The sequence below is a fragment of the Diadema antillarum genome, unplaced genomic scaffold, assembly GCF_040938485.1.
Source record: "Diadema antillarum isolate AM-2024a unplaced genomic scaffold, OU_Dant_1.0 scf00000092, whole genome shotgun sequence".
NCBI lineage: Eukaryota > Metazoa > Echinodermata > Echinoidea > Diadematoida > Diadematidae > Diadema > Diadema antillarum.
Window position 1 is genome coordinate 13,656 of NW_027270981.1, and position 13,741 is coordinate 27,396.

Consider the following 13,741-nt stretch of genomic DNA (forward strand, 5'->3'; position numbering starts at 1 on the left):
CACATTTTTAAAAGTATATATACATAATTGTTTATGTCAAAACATACTAAAATACATTCCTGCACATTTTGTCTTGGAAATGCGGGAAGGGTAACAGTGTGATAGAACAAAGAAATTGTACGTCTAAGCACCACTCTTTACGAGTGTGATGATGACATTAACAGCACATGATGGAAAATAAGGAAGAAGACCCTAAAACTCAATTTATTGCAACAAATGACCAATAGAACACTATACCAAACATCTCAACACTCATACAATTCTTCACACTTACATTTTTCACTCTTGCTGCTTGCTATAAAAGCACACAATATGTACACAGAGAGAAGTTGATTGTTGTTGTTGTTTTCAATTAAGAGTACAAATTTATAGGGCACATGACACTCAATTCTTGGTTTAAATGTAATTATTTTTGGAAGGTAATAAAACCTTGAAAGCAGAAAAATGTCTATAATTATTTGGTTTGTGAAGAAAAAGTATTCCATTCATTTTAAAGGGTGTGTACAGTTCTGGTCAAGGGGTAGATTTAGCTTTTAACATTTTGCGAGATATTCAGAAACCACTCTATGAGATGTAAGGGGGAATGCACTTCTAAGGGGTATCAAAAGTTTATTCGATGAAAATCGGTTTTGAAATGGCTGAGATATCCAAAAACAAGGTGAAACAAAGAGATCCTAATAAAGTTGTGGCATGTCGCCTTTTATTATTAGCACTTTTTGGATATCTCAGCCATTTAAAAACCAATTTTCATCAAATAAACGTTGAATCCTTCTTAAAATTACATGCTCTTTCATATTTCATAAGAGGCTTTTCATTATCTCACTTAGGAATGTTCAAAACATGAATCCCTACCTCAACCAGTACTGTACAGTCCCTTTAAGGCTTGTATTCCTTTAGAGATAAATATACGGCACAAGTTACTGTAAAGCAAGAAATATTCGCTGCATGAAATTCTCATGAATTGGAGCCGATGGTCCGTTTTGCGGCATGAAATTTTTGTGAATTACCACTGCCATTCGATGCCTACAGTGTAGACAAGAACTTTTGTGTGCATTTTAATCTCATGAATCTTGGCTCTCACGAAATTCGCAAAACTAAAATGCAGGCAAAAATTTCTGGTTTTACAGTATTCTTCTATACCAAATAGTTCATGTAACCAAAGTTATTTTTGCTTAAAAAAATATCATTTTGGCCTCTTTCCTCCTTTGCTTTATTTGCTTTATTTACATTTGAAATATGGAAAAAGATGTAAATATGCCAAAATAAGGAATCGGGAAAACACTGTCTTTTCCTCATGTAGGAAAATACGCCAGGAGTTTAGAATGATTTGATTTCACTAACACCAGCATCCTCATAATTTACGATCTGACTTCTCACTTTGTACTTCCAACTTCCTGAGGATATATTCCCTCTATCCCTCTCTCTCTCTCTTTACTGTATCCATCTACTTCTTTCTCTCCCTCTCTTTTCTGTCTATCTATCTATCTATTTATCTGTCTATTTATCTATCTATCTATCTACCTATCTACCTATCTATCTATCTATCTATCTATCTATCTATCTATCTATCTATTTATCTATCTATCTATCTATCTATCTATCTATCTATCTATCTATCTATCTATCTATCCATCCATCCTTTTACTAGTCTCTTTCCCCCTCTCATTCTATCTCTTCTCCCTCCCTCTTTTCATCCTTCTTCCTGCAAAGGAATGTCTGAAATGATATGAATGGTTTGGGCAAACACCTAGCTTCAGTTTACATTGTTTAATGACAGAATTTTCTCTTCCAGGTCTGCCAACATTCCCACATCCAAATCAGGGAGATTCCATACAGCAATCAGGGAGATATCTGTGTGTTGCATGCATTTAATTTGGCAAAAAAAAAAAATAATTCCCAAATCAGGGAGATTTTAATATTCTCTTATTCAGACATGAACAAATTTTGACATTTTCAGGGAGACTCCTGCAGAATCAGGGAGACTTGGCAGCTCTGCTCTTCACTGGTCAATTTGAAAGTGAAACATATATGGGCCAATTTCAGAAATTGAAAGAACAAATGCAATTCTCCACATTGCATATAAATGTTAAAACTCAAATGGCAGTAGAGCTATTCTATTCCTGTAATACTGTGTTGACAAAGCTGTGCCTGTGTAAAGCTTGGCGGGCACAACGTCAGTTCTATTTGTAGATTTCATCAGAAACTATTAAGTGTTGGGAAAAGAAATATCAATTGCAAGCTCTGAAAATAAATGTATTTCTTTTGCAAAGTGACAATAATTTAGTCATGAAAAAATGGGAATATTTGGTGCCACTACTACATATATGCTCTGTGCTAGCCTGCTGGACAGTAACTCTGCATTACCGGAAGTGAACAAGTAAATATGGAGAGTGTGACCCCGCGTGACCTCCACACATTGCCCGTGGGTGCTTAAGATCACATCATTAATTTGCATGTAGTCTCTGGCAAGCATACATTATACGGACCTGACTGCTAGCAACAAAGTGTTTACATTCATGTGACTGGGAGAATTGTCTCATAATTTCAACTGTCAATGAGATGGTAAATAAGAATACCCTTGTGCAGCATTCCAAAATCTCAATGCAACAAAAATGATCTCCTGTGGATCTAACAGAAATACATGATAAACATTCACCATGGAGGCACCATGGAAACTGGCAAGCTTCTAGAACTTGTAGAGCAAGGCATTGTGAAGACTTGTTTGTTTGTTTGTTTGTTTTGTTTGTTTTGTTTTTTTTTTAGCTCTGTTACAGCAACATGTAGAACACACCTTTGTTGAAGCCTTGCAACCATTGGTGATCAGTATGAACATTAATGACTACTTACCGCACAACATGGCTGGTTATTGTAGCAACATCAGCATGGAGGATAATTTCTGCTTGGAGTCAGTATTCTCCTTTTTAAATCCTGTGATTAGTAATACACTATACACTCCTCCTTCCCTCTTCAATCATCATAATATTTAGCACCAGAAGCATATTACTCTATCCAAAATCAGGTACTGAGGCCTCTCAATTAAAAAAAAAAAATCATAACTACATAGCAATAGACAAAAAAATTTGGGGTTGAGTATAAGTGTTCTATGCAAAATCATGTTTGAAGGCCTCTGAATACCAGACTAATGAAAAAAAAAGAAGGTTTTACGAACAAGAAAAGGACATTTAGAATGAATTGTCATGTATAATTGTAATCAAACTTTCATTAGGGAGCACTGGTTTCCCATGTATTTTAGCAAAGCTGTTAGCTAAACATAAAGCACGTAAAATGCTTTCAGATGCAAAAATCATGCACTTACTCTTGCAAAAACAAGAACCTAGAAACAAAGCCAACAACTTAATTTTGGACTCTCATAGTACCTATTATATGACTCTCTGTTTCAAGGATAGCATTATGCTTTATACATCAAAGAAAAAATAATTGAGAATAAGTTAGATACATGATGATTCAAAAACAGGCTCTTCATTACTTCTTTCAACTTATCAGCCAAACAGTATAAAGAAGAAAGGAGAGCCTATAAATACTGCTAGGACCAAGAAAATTGCTAGAAGTTTAACTCAGGTGGAGCAATTTTAGAAATAAAAAATCCTTCAAATATTAGTCCAAAACTTAAAAACATTTCTTCATCTTGCACAGGCACAAGAAAGTGCTTCTGACCAAGTTTATTTGCTTGGCCAGATTGCCAGTTTCAACCCTGTTTCTACCTCCTGCATGACAATGGAATCTCCCACTCCCCTTCTCACTACTATACTTGCCCCCACAAATGGGGAACATTCCATTCTGCACATAGAAGGTGAGAAGATGACATGATAATGAAAACAAATGCAAGATAAACATATCAAAAGAGGATAGATCCAGACTCTGCAATAGGTAAGGGGGTCTGTCTTCGTGCAATTGCCTTGTTGCTTTGTAAACCACTGGCAACAAAAACATGTGATGGTTTAGTTTTGGAGCATATGCATTAGATGCGACAACTAATATCGCTGAACATAACTGTTAGTACTTTGCTTGTTACGCTGTAATGCATGGATGGGAAGGGACATGTAGCTGGTTATCTTCAAATAAATTTGGTTGGTGTGTTTTTTTTTTTGGCAATGAAATGCAGGTGGGAATATGCTAGTTAATGGAAGAAACAATGAATATATGATCCAAAGAGTTGCTGAAATGGACTGTTAATAAATTTGACATGATGCACATTGCTTGGTATGTGTTTTCTTTCCCTATGAATTACTGTATGTAGCCTGCCTATTCAGAGTGAAGTAGCATTGATGATTGATAAAATAAAGATTTACAAATGTTTACCACTTGAGAAATCCTGGATAAATAATATATTACAAAATCATATACACAACAATAAATATTGCATTTTGATCTAAGTGCCTAACACCATGCAAAACATAATGAACCTTTAAATAGATTGTTATGAAGTTAAGTGCATTAAACAGCAGCAACAAAATGGTCAACTGATATAGCTAAAACCGATTGGGACAACACATAACAGTTTGATTGGACACAATGATTGCTCCACACAACATTAACATTGGCACAATGAACTCATTCTAGTGCAGTTGAAGTAGTGACAGGCACTCTGAGATATGTGTAGCGCCATCTTGAGTCAAAGCTGTGAAAGTGCATAACACAGATTGTAAAGAAGAGCATTATATTCTGTTCAGCACAAGACAGAGGGAATGGGGGCATTATTTTGATTTACAGAAAGTGCCTAGCCATAAGGGAGTGCTCTTCTAGGACTAAAAATTATACTTATTAACCTTGATGAAAAGACTCAAAGTATATGAATCTACAAAGTAATCAAAATTCTTTTGATCTCATTTTCAGTGCTTACTTGTCACAATTTGATTTCTTGTGAGAAGATTTCTTCACACACTATTCAATTTGGTCGCATGGATGGTGAACTGATTAGGCAATTCAAAAAGTGTAAGTCAGGTGATAAAATTGGAATGTGATCTGCATGTGATAGCACATAATGATCTTCCCACAGAAGTCTAGGTCCAGTCTAGGTGCCACTGTGAAAAAAAACCAAACACCCCACAACAACAAAGAAAGCCACCAAACCACACTAAAGAAATCAGGCAAAATGTAACATCAACAAATTTGGTTATTATTTTTTGGTGACATAAAAGTCTTAAATCAGAGCATGTTTTTTTTTTTCATCATATTAAACATTTTGGAAATTACTCAAACAAGTATAATGGGAAAAATAAGCCCCTTTCATGTGCACACACATCAACCACCACGCTAATTATCTGTAGAGTTCAGCATTTTGTTTTTTAAGTCACTCCTCATCAGATCTCTAGAATGAGGTCATTGCTAATGTGCCATTGGGATGGGGTGGGGTGGGGTGGGGTGGAGTGGTCTCAGCAAAAGTGCCAAGTGCAGAACTCGGTTACCTTCTTTGACAAAGTGTCAATACTGGGTTTGTCGGGCTAACAGGGGGGAAGGATGCATAGAAATGAACAATGAAAGGAAATAAAAAGGACATGCAAACACCATGCATGAATGTGCAATGTCAACAAAACAACTGATTCTCCCCCCCCCCCCCCTCTCTATAATAATAAAAAAGTTAGGAAATGTTCAAAGATGTTACAAAGCTACTTTGGAAAATTTTGATTCAGTTTACATGATGCACATGATGCACTGATTCAACATCCTAAAATTCAACACACTCTAATCTAACATCAATTTGTTTTCACCATTAACAGCCACTCTCAACTGGAGTGACACAGAAGTTTCACAGTCTGCAGAAATATCTGTCAAATATTTATAATTAATAATTTACAATAAAAATATTGATAAATTAATATTAATATTAACAACTTTTTTAATTGTGAATTTAATACCGTACCAACTAATAATCACTGCAGGCATTTTTTTTTTTGGCGTGTGTGTGGGTGTGATCAAATTTTTGAATCTGCCTCACATTTGAAATCAATGGATAATACCCAAAACGAGTTACTGTTACAACAATACACATGATGCGCCAGTACATCAACAAACTTCAGGAATTAGCAATCAACTCAAAGATCACATGAAAATCACTGAATAGAAATTCCATGCATCTAATGTTCACATGCATGAGATGATTCCAAACAAAATCTCTTTCTCTTTTGTTTCAAAGGGAAATTGCATGCCTCACATAGAAGAGCTTACTGCAGATAGAATAGCTGACAAGCATGCCTGAGGTATAAAAAGTCACACAACCAATCATCTTTAATAATAAACACATAATATTGAGTCACAGTCACAGCAACTACATCCAACTATTGATATAAAAAAGAAAAAATGCAAATATGAAAGACATAAAGAATATTCCACTTTTATGGTTTTTCACGCAATTAAATTTAGTTGAACCCCAGTGATATTTAAATGAAAATTCCAAAGGACAAATAAGATTAATCAGTATTGAAGTGACACATATATGTCAGTCTAACATAAATTCTCATGTGTAATCAACATCTGAGTACTGAGGCTGGTGAATATTTGCACTTGTCAAGTAAAATTTCTGAGCTGAAATATGAGCTTAATCTCTCATTCCAGATGAAATATATCTGGGGCTTTAAACATCCAAAGAACTTTCTGAGCATGGGTGTGATGGATACTGTGATTAAGAGCAATAAATTTTGAGTAGATTTCATTTTCAGTTTTGAAAGAAAACTCTTGTTCTTTTATTTACTAACTCAATGAGCACCTGCATGAAAAGTGGAATATTCCTTTCATAATAATAATAATAGAAAAAAAAACCATTCATATTCAAAATGAAATCAGTTTTGGGTGTGGCACATTACCCCTCCCCCCTACCCCTCTTCTTTCAGTTTGAACCTTTGATTTAAACATTCCAAGAAAACTGGGTCACTGCAACAGATCTTGGACTGTGTCACTTCAAACCAAGAAAATTCTTTCATGAATTCATTAGAAGATAATAAGCCTGTATAGCAGCAATGCTGCAGTTTCTTTCCATTATTGCTGCTCTCAGAAAAACCAAGTCTAAATGTGCAATATCTGTTGTCTTCCCAAGAAAACATTGAGTGCTAACATTCACATGCTGCTGACATTTCTCCAGTTCTGAATTACTTCCCACAATGGAAAACGCTCCCACTTGCTCTGCTCTGAAGACTGGCGAGTAAATTTTTTATCACTATATTTTATGTGCATACCCTTGTGTCTCACTTGGATGGATACCTAACAATGACTGGTAATGGCATGACTTTTGAACCACACCCACAAAATTTTCCAGTGCAGTGTGAATATTATCCATGCACTTTGAATGATTACATAAAATGCTTGAAGACTCTTTCTCCTCTAACTATCAATTTATCAACCTCAAAAAAAAAAAAAAAAATGTTTTCAGCAAGCTTACGAAGGTTTTTACAACTGACACAAGACAGGTCAACATGAATAATTTGTGTAAATCTTATAGGCTGTCATTCTTGGATTTTCTATCCCATTCTTTGGAGTGGCAGGAAACCAGACAAAATGACAAACTGCACACGCATTACGGTGAAATAGATTGTGAGAAAAATTAATCACGAATTAACTTTAATGTTGCATGACCAGTATGTTTTTGGTCGTCGATATGAAATGTGTGAATAGCAATACTAGTAGGTTGAAATAGATCCCAAAACCACATGATTTGGAGAAATGGGTACGGATGACACCCCATGCACCAGAGGAGACCCAAATAGGACTCCGATTAAAACATGATAACAGAGTGGAATAATGAGGGGGGGGGGGGGAGGGTGAAGTTATCACACCCCTGGCCATCACCGAAAACTGACCCCTGGAGACTAGGGTGGATGTATGGTCAGCTGTTTAAAAAAACAAAAAAACAAAAAAACAGGCAAGCTATAGACAGTCCCATCTGATGATTCATAATGAAGTAACATTTTCTTGCAGAACTCATGGTGGTGTTCAGATAATGGCTCTACCATAGTACATGGAGGTAGATACTATTAAAACTGAGAACAATTGTTTTTATATCCTCTCGAATAACACTTTCTTCTGCCCCACGTGCAGTTCATATACTGTATGTTCAAAGTCAGCAACATGGTTTATCAAATTTGTGCCAGTCGCTGGTAAACGCGTTTCTTCATTTGGCAGTGATCTGAACAGAAACAGCACAGGTGGCTCAAAAGGTCCTCCTCTGGAATTTCCTTAGAGGGGCTTCTATGCAGAAAACAACAACAACAACACACAAACAAAACCCCAAAGCAACTGTCTGTAGCTTGCCCTATGCAGACCATACATCAACCCATGACACTCTAAAAGCCAGGCTACACATCAAGTCATCAAATTTCTCCAGTTATAGCCTACATCAATGTCATCATCATGGAAGAAAAAAAAAAGAGGGAGAAAATATGGAATGATTTGCCGTATATTTGTTTGTCTGTTTGCTTTTCTGTGTGTGCAAATTGCATGTTTGGGGATTTATATTTCACCTATAAACTACACTGCTAAACCTGCATTTTCTATCTTGCACATGCTATGTATTCTTTACAGATGTTTTTTGCTGGAATGGGATGAAGGGGAAAGTAAAAGATTTGGGCAAATCGGGGTCTGGATACATACAGAGTCTGGATCGGCGGCATATCTGCTGAGTCCACTCACTGTGTCTAGCTCAGAGCTCGACTGAGACTTCTTGCGGAAGATCTCCTCCATCTGAAAAAGATAACAAGAAAACAAAAACAATTAAACAGAATAAGATGGAAGAGTTATGAGAAGACAGAGGAGAGACGTGCAGAGAGAAGGAGAAAATTGAAAGGAAGATACGTGAGAAACGATGAGACAAGCATAGAAAAAAGAAACAGAAAGGAAGCTTGAAGAATTATGACGATGAAAAGACAAGGTGAAAGAAAGAATCGAAAGGAAGGTACAATTGTACAAGAGAGAAGGTGAAACAAGTAAAAAGAAAGAGAAAATGTTTGAGAGAAGAAAGGATCAGGAAAGAGTCAAGAGAAAATCATCATGGAGGTAGCTAAATATTCCAATATGAAGACTAAGAGAATGGTAAGGAAAAAATATTGAAAGGAGCAGGGAAACATGAAAAAATAAGAAAATAAAACTGCTAATGCCTTTGCAATAATAGATGATTTATTTTATAAGTCAAGAAATAAATTGCAGTGGCTTTGTGGAAACATCCATTTGTAATGGCATATAAGAGACAGTAAGTACTAAACATTTAAGTTGAGTCACTATTATCATCTTTAAAAAGTCATTTTGTGACATGAAGCATTTGAATGGCAACTATTTAATCCTGCTACATCATTACTATACCATTTGCTTATACAATCACTACAATTTGACAAACCAGAAGGAATTCTTTCCGATCGATGCGTTGATTCCCATCTCGATCAAACATCTTGAAAGCAATCTCATAGCCAGCCCTTGGTTCTGGAAAAAAGAAATGACAGTGAATAGGTTAAGAGCAGACAGAATCTGTTGAATAGTAATAAACCAACCAACCAACCAACCAACCAAACAAACAAACAAACTAACAAACATATATTTCCTGCCATAAAGGACAACATGTCTATCATATCAAGTAATAATAACAATGATTTGCAAGTGATGAGTTTTCTAGATTGTTTGCAATGTTGCAGATCATTTCCAAGTTACATGTCATAAAATTAGGGGCAGACTTTACATATCTTTCTTGCATATTTTACATAGGTGCTGCATATTTCTGTGTTCTGCAAAGAAAATATAAACCTGCAAATTACATCACACCACTTGGCACAATATTCTAACCACAGCATTCACAGAATCTGATGCCCATAAATGGGATGGTAGAGCACCCTGTCAATCATCGTGTTGGTATCGGTTAAGTTAAAGTTCTACTCGCACGTCACACATGGCAGCTGTGACGTGATTTCCGCACTCTTGTTAATGTTTAATGTCAACGTCACACTTCTCAACAGAGTCATTTTTCCTCCGCACCCATTCAGTGATGCTTCTTCCGGATACTCGGCTATATAGAGTTGGCGATGCGGTGAGGAAGGTTACGGCGTGGTCGGAAACGTGGGAGGGGGAGAAGGAGGGGACATCAATTGTTGGCACCAATTAAAGCGAGATGGACAATTACTTTGCTGGATAAATGTCAACCTGTCGAGAGCAGATCTTGGCACTCGATAACAACGACTCTTCCATTAATAGTTCCTTCAAGATGCTGCACAATATTGGTTTTGTGGGGTTAGATCACGACCTACAGCACTGGTTCCCACGGATACCTATGTTTTGTCCATACAACTATGGGGAAAAAAAATCAATTATGATTTGCAACCACCCACAGGAAAACACACACCCTTCCGCTCACCCTGATTAATTCTTAACCACCTGGCGACAGACTTTTCAAACTTCCCATCTAAGACTAGTCTATTATGACAAACTCTTGTAATGCTCCTTACCTCTTAGCTTGCCAAAGTCACAATTTTGCACCATATTCATTAATATATGCAAATCCCACAGAGCAACAACTTGTCTGGCACATAAAGAGTTAAGATCTGTGGTTCAACAGCTTCCAATCACCAGGAATACATGACAAGGTGAAAATTAGTGAGATGGGGCTCTTTTCATCGTAAGTTTTGACGAGTTTAGTCGAAGGCATAGAGAATCATTGATATCTTCTACAGATATAAATGTAGCCTTTGTGTATATACACTCAAATATAAAGCGGACACAAGGACTATCCTGAATGTTGTAGATAAATCTTGGTTATTTATACAACAATCTGTTACTAATTTAGAGTAGCATCATATCATCTGTCATGACCACATAAATCTCCTTTAAATATGTATATATACCTGGTAAACATTTTTTTTTTGGTTTGTTTTTTGAGCAAGGAGACTTGCAAAGTTGCAGGATCCATGAAGCAGACGGCAGGAAACGTGTTATCGTGGCATTAAATGGCCCGTCGTGTTCAGTGCCGGAAGTTCGGCCCGTCGTGAGAATATCATCAAACACTCAGACACAGTTTGTTTGTGCTCCTTCATTCTCTCTCAAAGTAAAACAAAACAAGGAAAAATCTTGCGACACACACGATAACGGCAAAGGTAAACAGTGACGTGAAAATTGCACCCTCCGCACTGACGTCACTCGCACGCAAGGCTGAGTATGACCGACGCCCGTTAGCGTCAACTCAGACTTGATGAATGGCTTTAGTGGTCTTTGCTGGGCCATCTCATTGACATCAGTCTATGAGAGATATTCCTCCCCATGAGTTTTTTGTTGTTGTTGTTATTTTCTTTTCTTTTTTTTGTGTGAGAAGAATTGATGCACCTTGGATGGAAGATAAATTATCAATTTGATCACTGCCCACCAGGAATCAGCTAAACATTCATGAATGACAGCACTGTCAGCACAAGGCAAATGATAAAATCTCCTTGATGAACATAGTATTGGAACATGAAAAAAAAATACAATGACAATTCAACACAATAGATTTTCCTGCCAGAGTATGAGAAAAATGGCAACAGCTGCTATGTCAATGGAACGCTTATTACAAATAATACATATTCTACGCTGGGGAAACAAATTTAAACAATTTCATTTTCATGGGCAAGATATCTTAGGATCGATATGGATTCTACATTTCAAAAGAACTCAAGTTTCAGCATGAACTTCAATGCACAGAGTGATTACCTACAGGCAAAGACAAAGTACACAAATCAATGCTTGGCATGATTATGAAGTGTAACTCTATCAGCAACTTTACATATCATTTGTATTTCAGCCATGATGTGTACAGAAAAACAGATCCTCTCACTTCTGAAAATAAGGCAAAGGTGATCAGCAAAATGAAAATGAGGTTATATAAACACTCAACATCTTACTTATATTTTCAGGGCATACCGACACCTGCCACAGGCCTCTTCATTTCATTTCAGCATAAATAAAAAGTTCCTGAAAGGACATAATGTCCAAGGCCAAAAGAGTTTTGTTTTTATTTTGTTTTTGTTTTTGTTTTTGTTTTTGTTAGAAGGGGCATTGCAGAAAATCAAGGGTGTGTCCAAAGGCATAGTAATCTAAGTCTATTATGCGGATAACCAGAACCCAGGGTTGAAGATGACTTACTTGTTAGGATGCACAGCAGGAACAGGTATTCTGTGTAGGACAAGATGCCTGGAGGAAGAAAGTGAGAGGGCGAAAGAAAAAACAGAAAAAGAAAACATATGTATCAACATACAAGTAGCTAATCAACCAGTTGAGACTGGTGGCATATCAATTTTTTGATGGATGGTTGGGAGACATTATACAAATTTATCAAACAGAATGGTAAAAGTATAATGGTCTGTTTTAGAGCTTGCACAGATATTCAAAAAGTATGTTGACAGTGTAGTTCAAAATCGTAATATTTGGGGGGATTAGAAAATATGCAGGGAAAACGCATCCTGGACCAAGTCATGTTGCAAGTCACAGTATGTCACAAAATCCTTTAACCAAAACACTTCACACTGAGGTTTCTCATCACAAAGGTAATAGATTTAAATGTTCTTGTTCTACTAACACTATAGGCCTACTTAAACAAATGTAAGAAATGATGCTAATCATTAATACCCTTTATAGAAAGAATATTCTGTAATTGCACTGATCCAGCTGATGGAAAGTATATTGCTGAATATACCCTCAAGCAACAAATCTTCTCCTGTAATGACTCTAAGAAAAATTATCTGTTGGATTTCTTTGTGCACAAGTATTATGCTAGAGTCACACACGGCCGGGTCACAATATGAATTTGATCCGAGTGAAAATGAGCCGGATAAGTCTCGGAATGGAGGATAATTTATGCTACAGTCACACACGGCCGGATTACGAACCGGGTCCATGAGGAATTAAAACCGTATCAACCCGTATTAATTCCTTATCAACCCAGTTTGACCCGTATTGACCTGTATCGAACCATATAAAAATCCACTTTAAATCCTTAACTAAATCCTTTTCGACCCCTATCGACCCGTGTCAACACCCACTTCGACCCGTACCGACCCGGATGTAAACCTTGTCATCATCCGTTGCATGAAGGCAATGCGGTATACGGGAAGGGTCCATACGGTTTTACACTGTGGGTTGCAGCGGGTCGATGCGAGTCATTGTGGTTCGAACCAGGTCAATTCGGATATCACTACGGAATTGAAATCCGTGAGAAAATTTTGAACATGACCAAAATTTTTTCACCGCCGTATCGTAGCCCCCGGAATCCATTAGGAAATGACACGGGTTACGATGCGGGTCAATGCGGGTCTCTACGACTCGAACCGGGTCAATACGGTTTTAATTCTTCATGGACCCAGTACGAAATCCGGCTGTGTGTGACTCTAGCATCATACAGAGCTATATTCACTGGCTAATGAACTCACAGTAACAATAGAGATGAGCTAAATGCAGTTTCCCTCCATAAATCCATGTGATGATTTTTTTGATGCAAGGGTGTAGCTATTTCATTTCTCTTCAAATTATACCTCCAGCACTTTCGGCGTGGAGGCATAACTAACTGGCTGGTTATAGGGTGAAGAGCCCTGGCAGGACCCTCTGGTAGAACAGTGGCAACACTGAAGAGGCTACCCTCGCTAAAGAAATGAAGACCTTGTAGCTTACCAATTTGTTACTTATTTGATTGCTTTTTTTTTTCCCAAAGTTTTAAACAAAGGCTTCAAATGATGAAAGAGCAATCATGGAAGTAACTAGATATTACGTTTCCATGTACATTAATGAT

General features: G+C 36.9%; 1 protein-coding gene across 1 annotated transcript in view; it reads right to left on the reverse strand.

Moving 5' to 3' along the window:
• Window positions 1–13,741, reverse strand: part of LOC139718277 (calcium uptake protein 3, mitochondrial-like) — a gene marked incomplete at its 3' end in the record, with an annotated part of 161,084 nt that overhangs the window by 12,315 nt on the left and 135,028 nt on the right. Inside the window, exons 5-8 of the mRNA XM_071629761.1 lie at window positions 12,103–12,150; window positions 9,341–9,423; window positions 8,602–8,691; window positions 6,187–6,213 (exon numbers count right to left, since the gene is read on the reverse strand). Of these exons, the coding sequence (XP_071485862.1) occupies window positions 6,187–6,213; window positions 8,602–8,691; window positions 9,341–9,423; window positions 12,103–12,150 (248 nt within the window). The remainder of the gene's footprint in view (window positions 1–6,186; window positions 6,214–8,601; window positions 8,692–9,340; window positions 9,424–12,102; window positions 12,151–13,741) is intronic.